Source organism: Hyperolius riggenbachi, chromosome 8, assembly GCF_040937935.1.
Source record: "Hyperolius riggenbachi isolate aHypRig1 chromosome 8, aHypRig1.pri, whole genome shotgun sequence".
Taxonomy (NCBI): domain Eukaryota; kingdom Metazoa; phylum Chordata; class Amphibia; order Anura; family Hyperoliidae; genus Hyperolius; species Hyperolius riggenbachi.
The window spans coordinates 176,171,269-176,189,342 of NC_090653.1; the positions used below are offsets into that span (position 1 = coordinate 176,171,269).

Genomic DNA, 18,074 nt, shown 5'->3' on the forward strand with positions numbered 1-18,074 from the left:
TGATGCAATGTCAGTTGTAAATTGTTATAGGTATCTCCAAATCAAAATCAGTACACAAGTGTAATAGCAAAATTGGATAAAACTACTTCTTTAACCCTTTTTTCTTTTAGCAAACCCTGGAGTCAAATCTCACAAGTTTGGTCAAATACAGCAGTGAACTTGAAACACAGATGGCAAAACTCATTCAAATCTGCCAACAGGTAGAGGTAAGAATACTTTTTTATAAATAAATATATATATATATATATATATATATATATATATATATATATACAGTATATATTAGTTTTATTAAGGTGCAGTAGAAAGAGATATATGAACAAAACAATCATATTGTATAAAAAAGAACAGGAGCAGATACTGTATATATGAGGAAGTGTTTGGTAATACAGTGGCTTACAAAAGTATTCGGCCCCCTTGAAGTTTTCCACATTTTGTCACATTACTGCCACAAACATGAATCAATTGTATTGAAATTCCACGTGAAAGACCAATACAAAGTGGTGTACACGTGAGAAGTGGAACGAAAATCATACATGATTCCAAACATTTTTTACAAATAAATAATTGCAAAGTGGGGTGTGCATAATTATTCAGCCCCCTGAGTCAATACTTTGTAGAACTACCTTTTGCTGCAATTACAGCTGCCAGTCTTTTAGGGTATGTCTCTATCAGCTTTGCACATTTAGAGACTGAAATCCTTGCCTATTCTTCTTTGCAAAACAGCTCCAGCTCAGTCAGATTAGAAGGACAGCGTTTGTGAACAGCAGTTTTCAGATCTTGCCACAGATTCTCAATTGGATTTAGATCTGGACTTTGACTGGGCCATTCTAACACATGGATATGTTTTGTTTTAAACCATTCCATTGTTGACCTGGCTTTATGTTTAGGGTTGTTGTCCTGCTGGAAGGTGAACTTCCGCCCCAGTCTCAAGTCTTTTGCAGACTCCAAGAGGTTTTCTTCCAAGATTGCCCTGTATTTGGCTCCATCCATCTTCCCATCAACTCTGACCAGCTTCCCTGTCCTTGCTGAAGAGAAGCACCCCCAGAGTGTGATGCTGCCACCACCATATTTGACAGTGAGAATGGTGTGTTCAGAGTGATGTGCAGTGTTAGTTTTCCTCCACACATACCGTTTTGCATTTTGGCCAAAAAGTTCTGTTTTCGTCTCATCTGACCAGAACCCCTTCTTCCATATTTGCTGTGTCCCCCACATGGCTTGTGGCAAACTGCAAACGGGACTTCTTATGCTTTTCTGTTAACAATGGCTATCTTCTTGCCATTCTTCCATAAAGGCCAACTTTGTGCAGTGCATGACTAATAGTTGTCCTATAGACAGATTCCCCCACCTGAGCTATAAATCTCTGCAGCTCATCCAGAGTAACTATGGGCCTTTTGACTGCATTTCTGATCAGCGCTTTCCTTGTTCGGCCTGTGAGTTTAGGTGGATGGCCTTGTCTTGGTAGGTTTACAGTTGTGCCATACTCCTTCCATTTCTGAATGATCGCATGAACAGTGCTCCGTGGGATGTTCAAGGCTTTGGAAATCTTTTTGTAGCCTAAGCCTGCTTTAAATTTCTCAATAACTTTATCCCTGACCTGTCTGGTGTGTTCCTTGGACTTCATGGTGTTGTTGCAGCCAATATTCTCTTAGACAACCTCTGAGACCGTCACAGAGCAGCTGTATTTGTTCTGACATTAGATTACACACAGGTGCACTCTATTTAGTCATTAGCACTCATTAGGCAATGTCTATGAGCAACTGACTTGCACTCAGACCAAAGGGGGCTGAATAATTATACACACGCCACTTTGCAGTTATTGATTTGTAAAAAATGTTTGGAATCATGTATGATTTTCGTTCCATTTCTCACGTGTACACCACTTTGTATTGGTCTTTCACGTGGAATTTCAATACAATTGATTCATGTTTGTGGCAGTAATGTGACAAAATATTGAAAACTTTAAGGGGGCCGAATACTTTTGTAAGCCACTGTACATAGCAATCAAAATGTCTGTCAGAAACAAAAATAGAACAAATACTGGATAGCACTTTAAAAGGAGAACAGTCCAACAATTAGCAGAGAAAACCAAACATAAATCGAAATTCTAAAACCAGAGTGCGGTCTCTCACATAAGTCCCCAGTATCCCAAGATCCCTGTAATACATATCAAAAATTTAGTCTGTTTAGGGAATACTACAGTATGATAACCACTCCTCCCAAATAACATTATATCAGTCTGAATTATCAGTTCTCAAATAATAGACCCGATCAATCAAGGAGATCATATCAAGATGATTTTTAACTAGCTCAATATCAAGACTTGATGTTTTTCATTTTAATGATAACTTTAATGCACCGTTGAGCTGCTAACAGCATCTTACTAATATTATCCGGTTCAGCACCGCAGTGCCGAAAATCTCATGCATCCGAGCAACGTTCATTGCTAAATCCATTTTAACAGGAAGATTAAGAAAGAAATGAAAAAAATTCATTATTTCCCAGTTTTTGGCCATTATAGTTTGAAATTAATATACGCTACCGTAATTAAAACTAATGTATTTTATTTGCCCATCTGTCCCGGTTATTACACCATTTAAACGATGTCCCTATCAAAATTTATGGTGCCGATATTTCATTTAAAAATAAAGGTGCATTTTTTCAATTTGCATCCATCACTATTTATAAGCTTATCATTTTAAATAATATAATAACATATTCTCTTGACATGCATATTTAAAAAGTTCAGACCCTTGGGTAACTATTTATGTTGTTTTTTTTTTTTTTATTGTTTTTTTTTTGTTTTGTTTTTTTAATAAAAAAAATGTGTGTGGGTAATTTTTGGTGTGGGAGGGAAACTGCTAATTTGAAATGTAAAATAATATTTTTTTTTATTAAAAATGTATGTGGGTGCAGTTTACTATTTGGCCACAAGATGGCCACAGTGAAAAAAGTCCTGGATGCGAACGATCTCGCATCCAGGAACTAAAATGCTGAGCAGAAGTTTCCTGGGGGCAGAAATACCGCGCTCTCTGGATAGAAAGCGTCGGTATTTCTGCGGGGAAGTTAGATCGGTGAATGGGAATTATATTCCCATTCACTGATCGGGGGGCTAGCGGCAGGAGCGCGCACGGGGGCACGGCCGATCGCGCGCAGCAGCAGTGCCTATCTGGACGAGGAAGCTCATCCAGATAGGCTGAACTGGTTATAAATGTGAAAGTTTGGAAGTACCTCCCAGGTCGTGGCTTAGCTTCCGATTGGAATAAGCTCACGGAGGAGGACAGTGAGGGGGACAGAGGTGGGGAGCCCAGAATGAATGATAGGCTGCAGGTAAATAGAAGGCTAGCGACAAGTAGAGTGTCGCTAGCCTGGCGCTTTGTTCAGGGGTCAGGGGGGCATAGCAGACCGCGGGGGGGACTAGAGGTGGCAATACAGAGACACAGAGGAATGTGATTATGCACAAAACATGCCCCTTTGTCCTCTTAAGATTTAAAATACCAGCCTTGGGTTCTCTTTAAGGACCACAGGCTTTAACCCCCCCACATGCCTCCATAATTAAAACCCACGTATTGTATTTGCCTAATAGTCCCGGGTATTACACCATTTAAATTATGTCCTTATTACAATGTATGGCGACAATATTTTATTTGGAAATAAAAGTGCATTTTTTTCCGTTCTGCATCCATCATTACTTACAAACTTATAATAAAAAAAAAGTAGAAATATTTTATCTTTACATGGATATTTAAAAAGTTTAGACCCTTAGGTAAATATTTACGTGTTTTTTTTTAATTGTAATGTTTTTAGTTTTTTTTATTCAACATTTTATTTGGGTATTTTTGGGAGGGTGGGATGTAAATAGTAATTTTTTTAATGTAAATGTAACAATTGTCTAACGTTTAGGTGTAGCAACACAGACGTCTGATTATGTGGTGATCTGCAGAATCACCAATAATACAGACGCTATACCTGATTATGTGGTGATCTGCAGAATCACCAATAATGCAAGTATAGCTAACAGGAACACAGAATGAGATGTGCTTGGTGCAACAGTAACTGATTAGTTTAATGAGACCTCACCAGAAGAGCTGGTGGGTACTATCAGAAACAGTAACTGATTAGATTTAACTAAACCTCACCAGAGGAGCTGGTGGGTACTATCAGAAGAGCACCTCACCAGTGGCAAGGGCCCACTGGTGAGTAGAGAGGTCAGAGAGGCTAGGTTCGGCAACTGAGAGGCAGATACAGTACATAATCAGGAGGCAAAAGAGTAGTAGGTATTCAGGCAGAGTTTCAGCAACTAGATCAGATGGGCAGAGTCATACACAGAATATCAATAATGATACAATAAACAATAGTCCTAGTCTTGTGTGAAATCCCTGGTTTCCTCCCAGATCAAAGCACACCGGATACTAGTCTAAGGTCTGAGCGCTAACACGTATGTATTCGCAACCGCAGACAGGTTGCGAGTGAACAGGGAAGGCTTAAGAAGAAGAGGAGACCTCACAGCCGCGCCCACCACAATTAGCCAATCCTGAGCGGCGTGAGTCCCCTCTGACGTCAGCCGACCAGCGGGTCAGCTGACGCGCCTCCTCCTAGCATAAAGATCCTGTCTACGCGCGCGGCCGCGTGATACAGCAACCCTATGTGCTAATGACAATTCCGTCCTCGGCGTACTAGATGCCGGCGGAACGGAAAAACCCTCCGAGCAGGGAACTGAGGTGGCTGCGGAGACACCCTGTGTGCCTGCAGCCACAGATGTTACAGTAAATATGTGTTTATTTTTATTTTTTTTTACATGTAGATGTAGTTTGAGTTTTTGGCCACAAGATGGCAACCTTGAATTTGTTTACATGACGTCACTCTAAGCGTAACATGTATGCTTAGAGGGACGTAAGAGGCAGAAAGAGTGAGGCTTCCGAGAGAAGCCGTCGCTTTTTCTGCTGGGATCAGGGATCAATGATCGGGCACCATGTCCCGATTCATTGATTCCTGGGCTAATGATCCACGGACCGGGAGCACGCGATCGGCCGCGGGAGTGTGCTGGAGCGCATGCGGACTTTTGCAAGTAGCTTCTACGTCCAAAAGTCTTAAATGGTTAACTGACTTTTTTTTATCATAACAACCAACGATGTATACAGGAAAATCATGTCGATTCACAAGGTTGCCCAAACTTTTGCATCCCACTGTGTGTATATATATATATATATATATATATATATATATATATATGTGTGTGTGTGTGTGTGTGTGTGTGTGTGTATAGATGCATTTTTTTCTTTGCAAGCAACTTCTGCTTTAATTAAGCCTAAAAGCCTTTGGGTTGTGGTCCCATGAATATGCCTTCAGGAATCTGCCAGATAAGATGTGTGCTAGAAGAAGAATCCAGTATTAACAAATTGTGAAGTTCTTGCCTGTTATACACCTGAGTGAGCAGCTCCCTTTAGGTATAATTGTTTCCACATCTCAGGGAAAGTGAAAGTACGTCTATTCAGTTTCAAAATACATTTATCTGCAAAATAATGGAATGACTCAGGTGGTGGCAGCTTGAATTTATTTGATACACTTATGGATTAATCAACCATATATTGTTCTATGTCTAAACAGATTCAAGGACTGTGATATGGATAAATTGTCTGTGACTGTTTAGGTAACAGATACAGTGGCTTGCAAAAGTATTCGGCCCCCTTGAAGTTTTCCATGTTTTGTCACATTACTGCCACAAACATGAATCAATTGTATTGAAATTCCACGTGAAAGACCAATACAAAGTGGTGTACACGTGAGAAATGGAACGAAAATCATACATGATTCCAAACATTTTTTACAAATAAATAATTGCAAAGTGGCGTGTGCATAATTATTCAGCCCCCTTTGGTCTGAGTGCAAGTCAGTTGCCCATAGACATTGCCTGATGAGTGCTAATGACTAAATAGAATGCACCTGTGTGTAATCTAATGTCAGTACAAATACAGCTGCTCTGTGACGGTCTCAGAGGTTGTCCAAGAGAATATTGGCTGCAACAACACCATGAAGTCCAAAGAACACACCAGACAGGTCAGGGATAAAGTTATTGAGAAATTTAAAGCAGGCTTAGGCTAACATCCCACGGAGCACTGTTCACGCCATCATTCAGAAATGGAAGAAGTATGGCACAACTGTAAACCTACCAAGACAAGGCCATCCACCTAAACTCACAGGCCGAACAAGGAGAGCGCTGATCAGAAATGCAGTCAAAAGGCCCATAGTTACTCTGGATGAACTGTAGAGATCTACAGCTCAGGTGGGGGAATCTGTCTATAGGACAACTATTAGTCATGCACTGCACAAAGTTGGCTTTTATGGAAGAATGGCAAGAAGATAGCCATTGTTAACAGAAAAGCATAAGAAGTCCCGTTTGCAGTTTGCCACAAGCCATGTGGGGGACACAGCAAATATGTGGAAGAAGGTGCTCTGGTCAGATGAGACCAAAACAGAACTTTTTGGCCAAAATGCAAAACGCTATGTGTGGAGGAAAACTAACACTGCACATCATTTTGAACACACCATCCCCACTGTCAAATATGGTGGTGGTAGCATCATGCTCTGGGGGTGCTTCTCTTCAGCAGGGACAGGGAAGCTGGTCAGAGTTGATGGGAAGATGGATGGAGCCAAATACAGGGCAATCTTGGAAGAAAACCTCTTGGAGTCTGCAAAAGACTTGAGACTGGGGCGGAGGTTCACCTTCCAGCAGGACAACAACCCTAAACATAAAGCCAGGTCAACAATGGAATGGTTTAAAACAAAACATATCCGTGTGTTAGAATGACCCAGTCAAAGTACAGATCTAAATCCAATTGAGAATCTGTGGCAAGATCTGAAAACTGCTGTTCACAAACGCTGTCCTTCTAATCTGACTGAGCTGGAGCTGTTTTGCAAAGAAGAATGGGCAAGGATTTCAGTCTATAGGTGTGCAAAGCTGATAGAGACAAACCCTAAAAGACTGGCAGCTGTAATTGCAGCAAAAGGTAGTTCTACAAAGTATTGACTCAGGGGGCCGAATAATTACGCACACCCCACTTTGCAGTTATTTATTTGTAAAAAATGTTTGGAATCATGTATGATTTTCGTTCCACTTCTCACATGTACACCACTTTGTATTGGTCTTTCACGTGGAATTTCAATACAATTGATTCATGTTTGTGGCAGTAATGTGACAAAATGTGGAAAACTCCAAGGGGGCCGAATACTTTTGCAAGCCACTGTAGATACAGTCTCTACTACTATGGTATAATACAATATGTACATGTATTGATTTTTAACCATGTGTATTATTTGTAAATTGTGGTAAGAGATTATACTCACCTATAACAATTGGCATATTATCTGAAAATCAAAACCAATTAGGTCAGACCTATAATAATACCTAGAATAGCCTTGCATACAGTAGCTGGAAAAGTAAATAGTGCAAAAACAAACAACAACAAAAAAAACCTGCATTAAATTATAATGACATATGGTAAACGTAGCACACTTCGATGATCAAGCCTTTCATCTCTACTATGACTAGCTTCAGTTTCTTTGAACCTCACTAGCAGGTATCTGTAGGAAGCTCTCCGCATGCCCAACGCTTCCCTGTTCTCCTCCATCCTTTCCCTCCCATTATGTTTTAATAGCCGCTCAAAGCTACTTCTGGGTTGGGAGGGTTGGTGAGCAGTGCACAGGCGCTGCCTGGTGATGTGCGTCCTTGATCACACACCAGCGGCCAGGAGCGTGATCAAGGACATGCTATGAAGTTATAACGTTGTACACATGCGCAGAGCTCTCCCAGCCATGGGTGAGCGATCAAGGACACGCGTCACTGGGCAGCGCCTGCGCACTGCTCACCAAGCCTCCCAACCTGGAAGTAGCTTCGGGGGGCTATTAAAACATAACGGAGGGGTAGGCAGAAGAACAGGGGGAGTGGTGGGTATGAGGAGAGATTCCTACATATGCCTGCTGTGTCATTTTAAAAATTTTCACAGCGCTAAGGTATCCTTTAAAGAGAAACTCCGACCAAGAATTGAACTTTATCCCAATCAGTAGCTGATACCCACTTTTACATGAAAAATATAATGATTTTCACAAACAGACCATCAGGGGGCGCTGTATGACTGATTTTGTGCTGAAACCCCTCCCACAAGAGGCTCTGGTACCGTACGGTACTCTGGGCAAACTGCCACAATGTAACAATGACACACACAGGAAATGGCTGTTTATAGCTGTCTGTTAAAGCCAGAACAGCTACATAATCTGCCCACAGTAACAATGTCACCATGTAATACATGTCAGAATGTGAATCTGGGAGAGGAAAGATTTTACAATGAGCAAACTCTGACTAAATCATGTATACATAATTATTGTAAAAATTAAGCACCTTTTTATATTAAATTATTTTCACTGGAGTTCCTCTTTAAACCCCTCCACGTTTAACTCCACCTCCTGTTGATCTCTTAGGACAATTTCTATAAAGAAATGATCGATAATGCATTTGTTCAGGATCGATTGGGACCACCCGCTTCTCTGTTTATATGCAATACAGTCAGAATAATGTGATCGAAAATATGATCGTTCACTAAAAATTGTACCGTTTACAGGCACCTTCTGACTTTTATCTTGAATATAGTGCACAGTTTTATGTGCTGTATGAATTTTAATATTATTTGGGGTCAACACCAAAGGCAACACAAGTAAATAGCTTTTTATGTATTTGTGGCTAGATTTTCTATTTTTCCAGGAGTTCCCCTTAAGCTCCTGTGTCCCAGGTGATGGCTTTCTATTCCCCAATGAAAGCCTGCTCTATGCTGAGCTGCAGGCACAGAAGAAGATGAAGTGGGAACAAGCATATGCGGTCTGACATCTGGCTTGGAGTCCACAGTTCCAGCCCAAGGCAGATGCTTAGGAGTAGTAAATTCTGAAAGGATGATAAAAGACAATTCACGTGTAGTAGTATTTGTTGCAGTTTGATGCCAGTTTTCATGTGTTTATGAGCTTTGTTTCATAATAAATGCAGCTGTTATGCAAACAATGCTTTTGTTAGCAGATGGCTTATTTTGTCAGGCACATCTTGTACCCAGAGTGGTGTCTGTTGACCATTGTGCTGTGTGGTAACAACTTGCATTTACAATTAAGCTAAGAGCGGACAATAAAGATATAGAAATATAATAGCACAGAATGTACTCCTACCTGCAACAACAGCACCAAAAATACCAAAAAGGCAACATTAAATAAAATAAAGGGGTATAATGACAAAAATAACTAGTATATTAAAGGAAAGATCACAGAAAAGACATATACATGGAGGTAAGCATCCTGTAAGAATCTATATGTTGGTTGCTATTGGCAACAACACTACACCTTTGTTCCGGCACCAGCAACTCCTTAGAGTTGCAACTCACAGGAAGTGTGAGACCCTGACTCTCATCACAGCAACATCATAGGAGATAGAACTTCTTAGGCGTCCTCAAAGTTTAGGAGTTTATTCAGTAAACAGATATACAGTACATGTGGTTACATCTTAGCGAAGCAGAGTGTTCTGTAGTCAATCCTTTGCATTACAGCTCTTGGCTCCCTTGCATGGAAACCAGGGTTTAGCTTATGTTCCATCTCTACTAAGTTACATCTAGACTACGTGATATCTAGACTACGTTCTATATACAGCATACAGTTAGATAAGATGACAAGACATATTATAAATAAAAGTAAATGGTTGAAGCCAACAGTTACAGGAAGCTGAAAGAAGTGACTCTCTGCAGCATGTCACCTGCTTTAATACTGGTCACTAAAGAGTTAAATGTGATATCATCTGAGCCATACCCCCAAGCCTACAATTGGCTCAGACCCTCTTGGTATCATGACATGCACAGTTGTTACTGCGCATGGCCTGGAAAGTCCCATGTTCCAGGCACCGGTCATCTTGTTCTGAAACATAACTGATGTTTACAGAACAAGACTGCCTATCTGTCTGTACATCGGGTAGATAAACTCTTTAACCATGGCTGGTTCTGTGTAAGGAACAAACAGCCATGTTCCAGTGTTTCTAGAAATGCTGTTTAAAGGAAGACTCTGCACATCAAGTCTTTTAACTAAACTCAGTTCAGGTAACTGAGGCCTATGACTTCCATCATATAATACTTAAATTATAACAATCCCCCTAAAAAGGCTTGATCTGCAGATCCCTGCTTCTGATTCCAACAGCACCCGTTTTCTTCTCTTTATGTTTCACTTTTCGATGCTCGTGCTCACACACTTTCTCTGCTCTAGGTGGTTATCCCTGGGAGAGAGGGCAAGACCTCTTGGCCTTCCGATAACCAGGCTATCTGGGGATGCCCTACTTATAGGTCCCTATATACCACATTATCAGCATTTGCGTCACTTACGTATCACTTACAAACTGGCATGATCACAGAAAAGTGAAACTTGTTTGTCTGTTAAAGGGAAGATCCGAGCTGCACATAAAAAAAAAAAAAACTTCACTCACCTGGGGCTTCTTCCAGCTCCTGGCAGTTGATCGGTGCCCTCGTAGCAGCTCCTCTCCCTCCCGGCTTCCAGCGGTGAAGAAGCCGACCTCGCCAGGTCGGCTTCCGGGTCGGCGTCCTGTGCGTTCCACGGCGCGGGTCACGTGGTGTACGTGACGTCATCGGGTCTCTACTGCACAGGCGCAGTAGCTCTGCGTCTGAGCAGTAGAGACCCGATGACGTCCCTACACCACGTGACCCCCACCGTGGAGCGCGGTCCGTGAAGCCCACCGTGAAGCCGACCTGGCGAGGTCGGCTTCTTCACCGCTGGATGCCGGGAGGGAGAGGAGCTGCTACGGGGGCACCAATCGACTGCCAGGAGCTGGAAGAAGCCCCAGATAGTGCAGTTGTTTTTTTATGTGCAGCGTGAACCTTCCCTTTAAAGCGGTTCAAAACTCTGACAACATTTTCAACAAAAATGTGTTTTCCTACTTTTTATAACCCATACAATTATCATATTTGCTTTTGTGCACAAGTATTAATATTCATTTAGATATTAGAACATCCCAAAGTTCAGTTAAATGTGATATCACATTGGTTGACAGGACAAAGTAACTAGAGCAAGACTGGGGTTCGGACTTGCAACGGAAACTTGGACAGGTAGGCTGTACTGTCCAGGACAGAGGACAGATTAACAGCGCTGGCAGAATAGGCAGTGGACTGGGCTTGTAGACTTACAAGACAGGGTCCGGCTGCGAACCAGACTGCCAGGCTGGCAGGGTAGAGACGGGTTGTGGATTGGAATGGCATCTTGCCTTATATTTTCTTTTGCCATCGCTACTTTCTTTCCCATCCCCCCAACCCCCCCCCCCCCTTCCTCCCAGGCACAGCTCCCCATACTTTTCTTTGTTCCCTTTTCTTCCAACTTCTCTCTTCCTTGCTCCCCCTTACTTACTTTTTCCTTGTTCTACTCTCCTGTTAACCCTATGCTTTTCTTATAATACCTCTCTTTCTTTCTCCTATTCTGTTTTAATCCTCCTTTTTTTCCTTTCTACTACATTTTCCTCTCCCCTTCAGCAACAATTTGTGAGAGATCTGTGAGAAGAGAGCCAAGTAGTGCAGTGAGAAAGAATTGAGAATTATACTAGTCATCAATGATTAAATAAATAAAGGGAATTAAGTTCCCATGGGACTAAAGTTGTTCACAGAGGGAAAATCATTTTGCCTTGAGAATTATTTATGGCGAGACTAGATAAGCTGTAAAATACCCGAACACAAGAAGTAGTCATTTATAAAATTAGCGAAAGCATTAAAATAAAGTGAATATTTCTAACAAGTAACAATATCCACAGACATAATTACTGAATAAGGCCTGGAACCCACTGTAAAGCGCAATTGCTAATCGCAAACGCTAGCGTTTTTTATGCACGTTTTTCAAGCGATTAATGAAGCGTTTTCCGGCGTTTTTGTGACCGTTTTAGATAAATGTGTAGCATTTTGTAAGCGACAAAATATGAGAGAGAGAGATAGAGAGAGATTGATTGATTGCGGTTTGGTGTGGTTCATCATGGAGGCATGTGCTTTGACCATCCTGATGACTGGAGCTGCTGTGGTGGCCAGACGCAGGAGAAGGGCACATAGGTACTGGGTGCACCCCATGCTTCAGGAAAGGGAGAGAAAGGGCCAGTTTAGGACTCTCTACAATGACCTGCGTGCAGATGGTGAAAAGTTTTTGGGATATACCAGGATGTCCATTTCAAGGTAAGAAGGCTGCTTATGTTACCATAAATTACCATTGATTTATTATTTGTCATGTGTTAACTTGTTATTTGTCGATATGTTATAGTGATGGCCATCATGCACATTATTTAAGTATAGACTAAATAAACTGGGTTTATTTAGTCTAGAGAAAAGACGCCTTAGAGGGGATCTAATTAACATGTATAAATACATCAGAGGGCAATATAATAGCAAGGCGGATGAGCTTTTTGTCCCTAGGCCTTCTCAAAGGACTAGAGGACATGATCTGCGCATGGAGGAAAAACGTTTTAGCCATTTATTTAGGAAAGGGTTCTTTACAGCAGGGGAGCCTCTAGGCATAGGCAGTACAGGCCATTGCCTGGAGTGCCATTGGTCCTGGGGGCACCATGTTGCTGGATTAAGCCACAACCCTGGCCTAAGCCACGCCTCCTAATTGAAACCATGCCCACTGACTAAGTCCCACCCCCGCGGGTGTTTTATTACTTGCTTCTGCTGCATCTGCTTAGCATAAGTTGCAGGCAGCTGCCACTGTGTCCTTCTGTGCCTTGTACATCCTTTTCCCCCCCTTTGTGCCTCCTTCTGTCCCTTTTGTGTCTCCTTGTGCCTCCTTCAGTCCCTTGTGCCATGTCTGACCCCCTGTTTGTTCTTCTGTCGCCCTTTATGCCTCTTGTCTCTCTTTATGCCTCCTTCTATCTTAATGTACCTCCTTCAGTCCCCCTGTGCCACCTCTGCCTCCTTCTGTCCCCCTGTGCCTCCTTATGTCCCCTTGTGCCTTTCTTTCTCCCCTTGTGCTACTACTGCCCCCCTGTTCCTCCTGCAGTCCCACACTGCCTCCTTCTGTCCTCATGTGCCTCCTTCTGTCTCCCTTTGTGCCTCATTCTGTCTCCATGTGCCTCTTCAGTCCCCATGTGCTACTTCTGCCTCCTGCACCTTCCTCTGTCGCCCTGTGCCTCCTTCTGTGCCCTTTTGTTCCTTCTTCTGTCTCCCTGTGGCTTTGTCTGTCCCCCTCTGCCTCCTTCTGTCTCCCTGTGCCTCCTTATTTCCCCCTCTGCCTTTTTCTGTCAGCCTTTTGTGCCCCGTTCTGTCCCCCTTTGTGCATCATTTCTTTCCCCTTTGTGCCTCCTACTGTCTCCCTGTGCCTCCCTCTGTGCTTTTTTTTGTCCCCATCGTGCCTCCTTCTGCCCCCTTTGTGCCTCCTTATTTCCTCCTGTGCCTCCTTTTGTCTCCCTTTGTGCCTCAATCTGTCTCCCATTGTGCCTCAATCTGTCCCACCCATTGTGCCTCCTTCTGCCCCACTTTGTGCCTCCTTCTGTCCTTTTTTGTGCCTCCTTCTGGCCCTCATGCCTTCTTCTGTCCCCCTGTACCGCCCGCTTCCCCTCTGTGTACCTTCTTCTGTTCTCCTTTGTGTATCATTCTGTCCCCCATTGTGCTTCCTTTTGCTGCCCATTGTGCCTCCTTGTTTCCCCTGTGTACCTCCTTCTGTTCCCTTGTGCCTTCTTCTGTCCTCCTTTGTGACTTCTTCCGACCCTCATGCCTCCCTCTGTCCCCCTGTGCCTCCCTATATCATCCTGTGTGCCTTATTCTGTCCCCCTGTGCCTCCTTCTGTTCCCCTTTGTGCCTCATGAAAGTGGAGCCCTGCCTATGTGTATTTTCTGATGAAGCACTGCCTGCATTGTGTATTTCTGGTGAAATGCTGCAGCCTTTACATGTATTTTTCTTTTGAAATGCTGCCACAATAACTGTAATTTCTGGTGAAACACTGCCACATTATGATTATTTTCTGGTGAAACGCTTCTGCAATACGTGTATTTTCTGGTGAAATGCGGCTACATTAAGATTATTTTGGGGGAAGGGGGGTAGGCACCACAGGTTTTCTCGCCTGGAGTGACAAAATGGCTAGGGGCACCCCTGCTTTACAGTAAGAGTGATTAAGATGTGGAATGCATTGCCACAGGAAGTCGTTATGGCAAACTCTATACCTGCATTTAAAGGGGGCTTAGATGCTTTATTTGCGTTGAAAGACATCCATGGCTACAATTACTAGGTAATGCTTAATGATGTTGATCCAGGGATTTTATCTGATTGCCATCTGGAGTCGGGAAGGAATTTTTCCCTTTAGGGGCTAATTGGACCATGCCTAGTAAGGGTTTTTTCGCCTTCCTCTGCATCAACAGGGATATGTGAGGGAGCAGGCTGGTGTTGTACTTTATACTGGTTGAACTCGATGGACGTATGTCTTTTTTCAACCAAAATAACTATGTAACTATAATTTTGGACACTAGCATTACACTGTAGTATGTAATGAAGTACTACAGAATGTGTTGAACCTCAGCATTATATAACAAATGTCACTCAATACATGTCATCAATATATCTTCAAATTTTGGTGACCATATACACACCAAATAAAGCACACCAAGATGTTATGAATGATTTTATTATGGAAATGTAAAGCTAACCAATCCCACAAACATGAGTACCCTTAGCAACAACATACTTTTGTAAAAAAAAAACGTGTTTTGGTTGCCTTTATCAAAACATTTTAACAAGTATGTTTGCTGTCATGGTAGTACAAACCATTAATTGTTCTTACTGAAATTATTAAATGTACAATACAAATCAAGGGAATTTTTTCACATATCTCTGTAACAATTCAACACTATTAATATAGAGGCTTGGTTTTTGTGGAAACAAATATTCACTAGTTGCTTTAACATAATGTAATAATTTCTTATTATTTTAGCTTTGACTTCCTTCTGGGGAAAATGAAAGATAGTTTGCAGCACCAGGACACACAGATGCGCAAATCTATTTCACCTACTGAACGCTTACTGCTTACTTTGAGGTAAATATTGTGTGCACATACATATACAGCCTATAATGTTTAACTAACCATTGCTAAGTAATGCATTCACCAAAATGAGTTTTCTATTAGTTACCATGGTTACAATAACAATCTTTACACAACCCCACATCTATACTTTTACATGAGACACTACTGCAGCCAAATACTAGAGTACAGTACAGTACAGATGGCATACAGGAGGAGAAGTTTTTTTGGTTGCCACTAGATGCACTGGTAGCCAGACCCAGGGGGGAGCAGATGTATAAGAGTGTGGCTCCAGATTTAACAGATGTAGTATATAGGATTGAAGCACATAAATCAGGCCATGAGCCAGCATAGTAATGGTGCAATGCACATCTTTATGACATCCCCAAGAATCAATACAGAATTATATAGGCCTGTCAGCCATTTCACAGAACAACAGTTTGCTGCTGAAGAAGCGGATTATGTTGATTTGAAACGTCTGTGAAGGCCTATATAATTATGTATTGAATTTTGGCGATGTCATAAAGGTGATTATTGCACCATTACTGTACTTGCTGGTGGGGGAATTTGTGTGCTTGTATCCTATACAGTACAGATGGCAACCACTTACTACGGTGACGAGTACTAATAGAATGGCTGGATATATATTACTTTCAATAACAGTACAGGTTAATTTAGAGAAAGCAGAAATATGTAAGGGAACATACACATACATGACAAATCTTTTGTTAAACAATTATTTAGTGGGCATATGTTTGATATTGTGTAAGGATTGTTATAGTAAATTTGTAGAGTGCTGTTATTTTCATGGGTAAATATTAAGCAAGTAAGCTATGGGTGTAGTATTTGCGCCCGTCAAATGCAACAAAACAACAGTTGAAATAAATTGAGATTGGGTAGCAATCGTAACAGATAACTAATCTTCCTCTCATCTTATCATTTCCATAAAAGAGGTTTGTTTGTGTGCAGCATTCTCACTTGGTTGGTGAGGCCTTGTCTGTCCAATATCTGTATATAACAGTTGATCTTGTGTTTGGTCAATATTACTAGTTTGGCCTTGGTAAGGGTGTAAATAGCCCATGTTGCTTGGTGGTCTATATGGATAATTGGGGTACCCATACTCATTGTCATGCTGATAATAGCTGTGCTGGTAATGTAAATTGCCATAAGGTTGTTGTCTGTGATATGGAGGATTTGACACTGGAGGTGATGGTGAGGGTGTGGAAGATGAGGATGAGCTTTGTGATTGTTCCACAGAAGTTGATGGTGTATTTTTAATTGCTTTTTCAACAAGATCAATGATAGCCTGTCTTAGATCTAAAATTCTATCCTCTGGTACTTTTTTCATATATGGAACCAGACTTACAGCAAAATTGTAGTGATCACAGCTAGCATGATGTAACACACCTACAGCTTCCTGCATAGAATTTAAGACATCACTTTCAAAAGAACTTTGTGATCTACCAACTGCACCTTGGCTCCTTCCTCTTCCTGTTACTTTAGTAGTTGTAGTTTTGGTTGTGAAGGTAGTAGGCTGCACAGGAGACAATACATGAACATTACTAGTATTAGACGTTTCATCACTTGGTGTGTCAGAGGTGATAATAAAGATACAGTACTATTTTCTAGTCCTTCTTCTGCATCACCTTCCTTTACTCGGACCACAGGATCTGCAAGAATGTTATCTTGTGTCCTATGGAAGGACAAAGTTTGTTAAAGAGGAGCTGTTAGGTATAAGGTCTCAGAGAAAATAAACACATATATCAGTAGCTAAATATTGGCTGTACTTACATTACATATGCATTTCACTGTCCACGTTTGTACTTCACAGAATTTGTATATAGTATATGCAGAGATTGATGCTCCTGACAGCTCATGGCAGGTTCCATGTTTGTCTGTCTCCTATGAAGCCAAATGTGTCGTCATGTCCTGCCTGCTTCCTAATCACAGAAAAGCTCGTACTGAATAACACTAGTGTGCAGTGAATATTAATTAGCCATGTGGCTAGGAACAATAGCGGACTCCTGCAGTGTACTCTGCCCCGAGATTTTTCAGTGCTGTGCGCTGGACTGAGTTACAAGCTGCTGAAACTTGATCCTGTAACTTCTCCTTAGCAGCCGAGGGGAGGGCCCCAGAATGCTTTGCAGTATGGTATGCGGCTTGCGTCCTCTTAAAGGACTTACGAGGCCAGATTTGCAAAAAAAACATAAAAAAAGTTAGATACCTGTGCGTGTTTGCAAGGCACGGAGGACGCCGTCCGCGCCCTCCGTGCCGTTCCGCCTGGTCCCCGCTGCTTAATATGCCCCCGAACGGTCCCCGACCGCGCGGCCCGGGTCGTGCTCCCCAGCCTATACCAAGATGGCCGCCGGAGCTGGCCGCGGCTGCGCAGTCTGCATAGCCGCGAGTGCGGCTGCGCAGCTCTAAGGCCAACCCCCCGATCCACGTAACAGTAGCGTGGATCGGGGAGTTGGCCTTAGAGCTGCGCAGCCGCACTCGCGGCTATGCGGACTGCGCAGCCGCGGCCAGCACCGGCCGCCATCTTTGTGAAGGCTAGAGAGCCCGACCCGGGCCGTGCGGTCGGGGGTCGTTCGGGGGCATATTAAGCAGCGGGGACCAGGCGGAACGGCACGGAGGGCGCGGACGGCGTCCTCCGTGCCTTGCAAACACGCACAGGTATCTAACTTTTTTTGTTTTTTTTGCAAATCTGGCCTCGTAAGTCCTTTAAGAGCTTGGGTCTAACAGCTTTGCTGATAAGCACACATCAAATGAAAGAGAGATTTTTATCTTCACTATTGCCTTTTTGGCTTCCGTCTAAACTGTTTAACACAGGAGAATAGAGGTTTAAATTAGGTTCTGCAGCCTGACAGTTACTCTTTAAGTATTGGAAGTGTCAACATTACATGTGTTATGATATGTGTGTGTTGGGACATACAGAAAGTGAATGTACTGTAGGTGACAACTGATGTACACAAACAATAGCTTACTTACTCCTCCAAATCCATAGTGGG

At 42.4% G+C, this 18,074-nt stretch overlaps 1 protein-coding gene across 4 annotated transcripts in view; it reads left to right on the forward strand.

Moving 5' to 3' along the window:
- MID2 (midline 2) overlaps positions 1–18,074 on the forward strand; it is a 594,385-nt gene that overhangs the window by 185,387 nt on the left and 390,924 nt on the right. For all 4 annotated transcript variants that reach the window (XM_068247691.1, XM_068247690.1, XM_068247692.1 and 1 more), the window contains one exon: positions 111–206. In XM_068247691.1, coding sequence (XP_068103792.1) covers positions 111–206 — 96 coding nt within the window. The remainder of the gene's footprint in view (positions 1–110; positions 207–18,074) is intronic.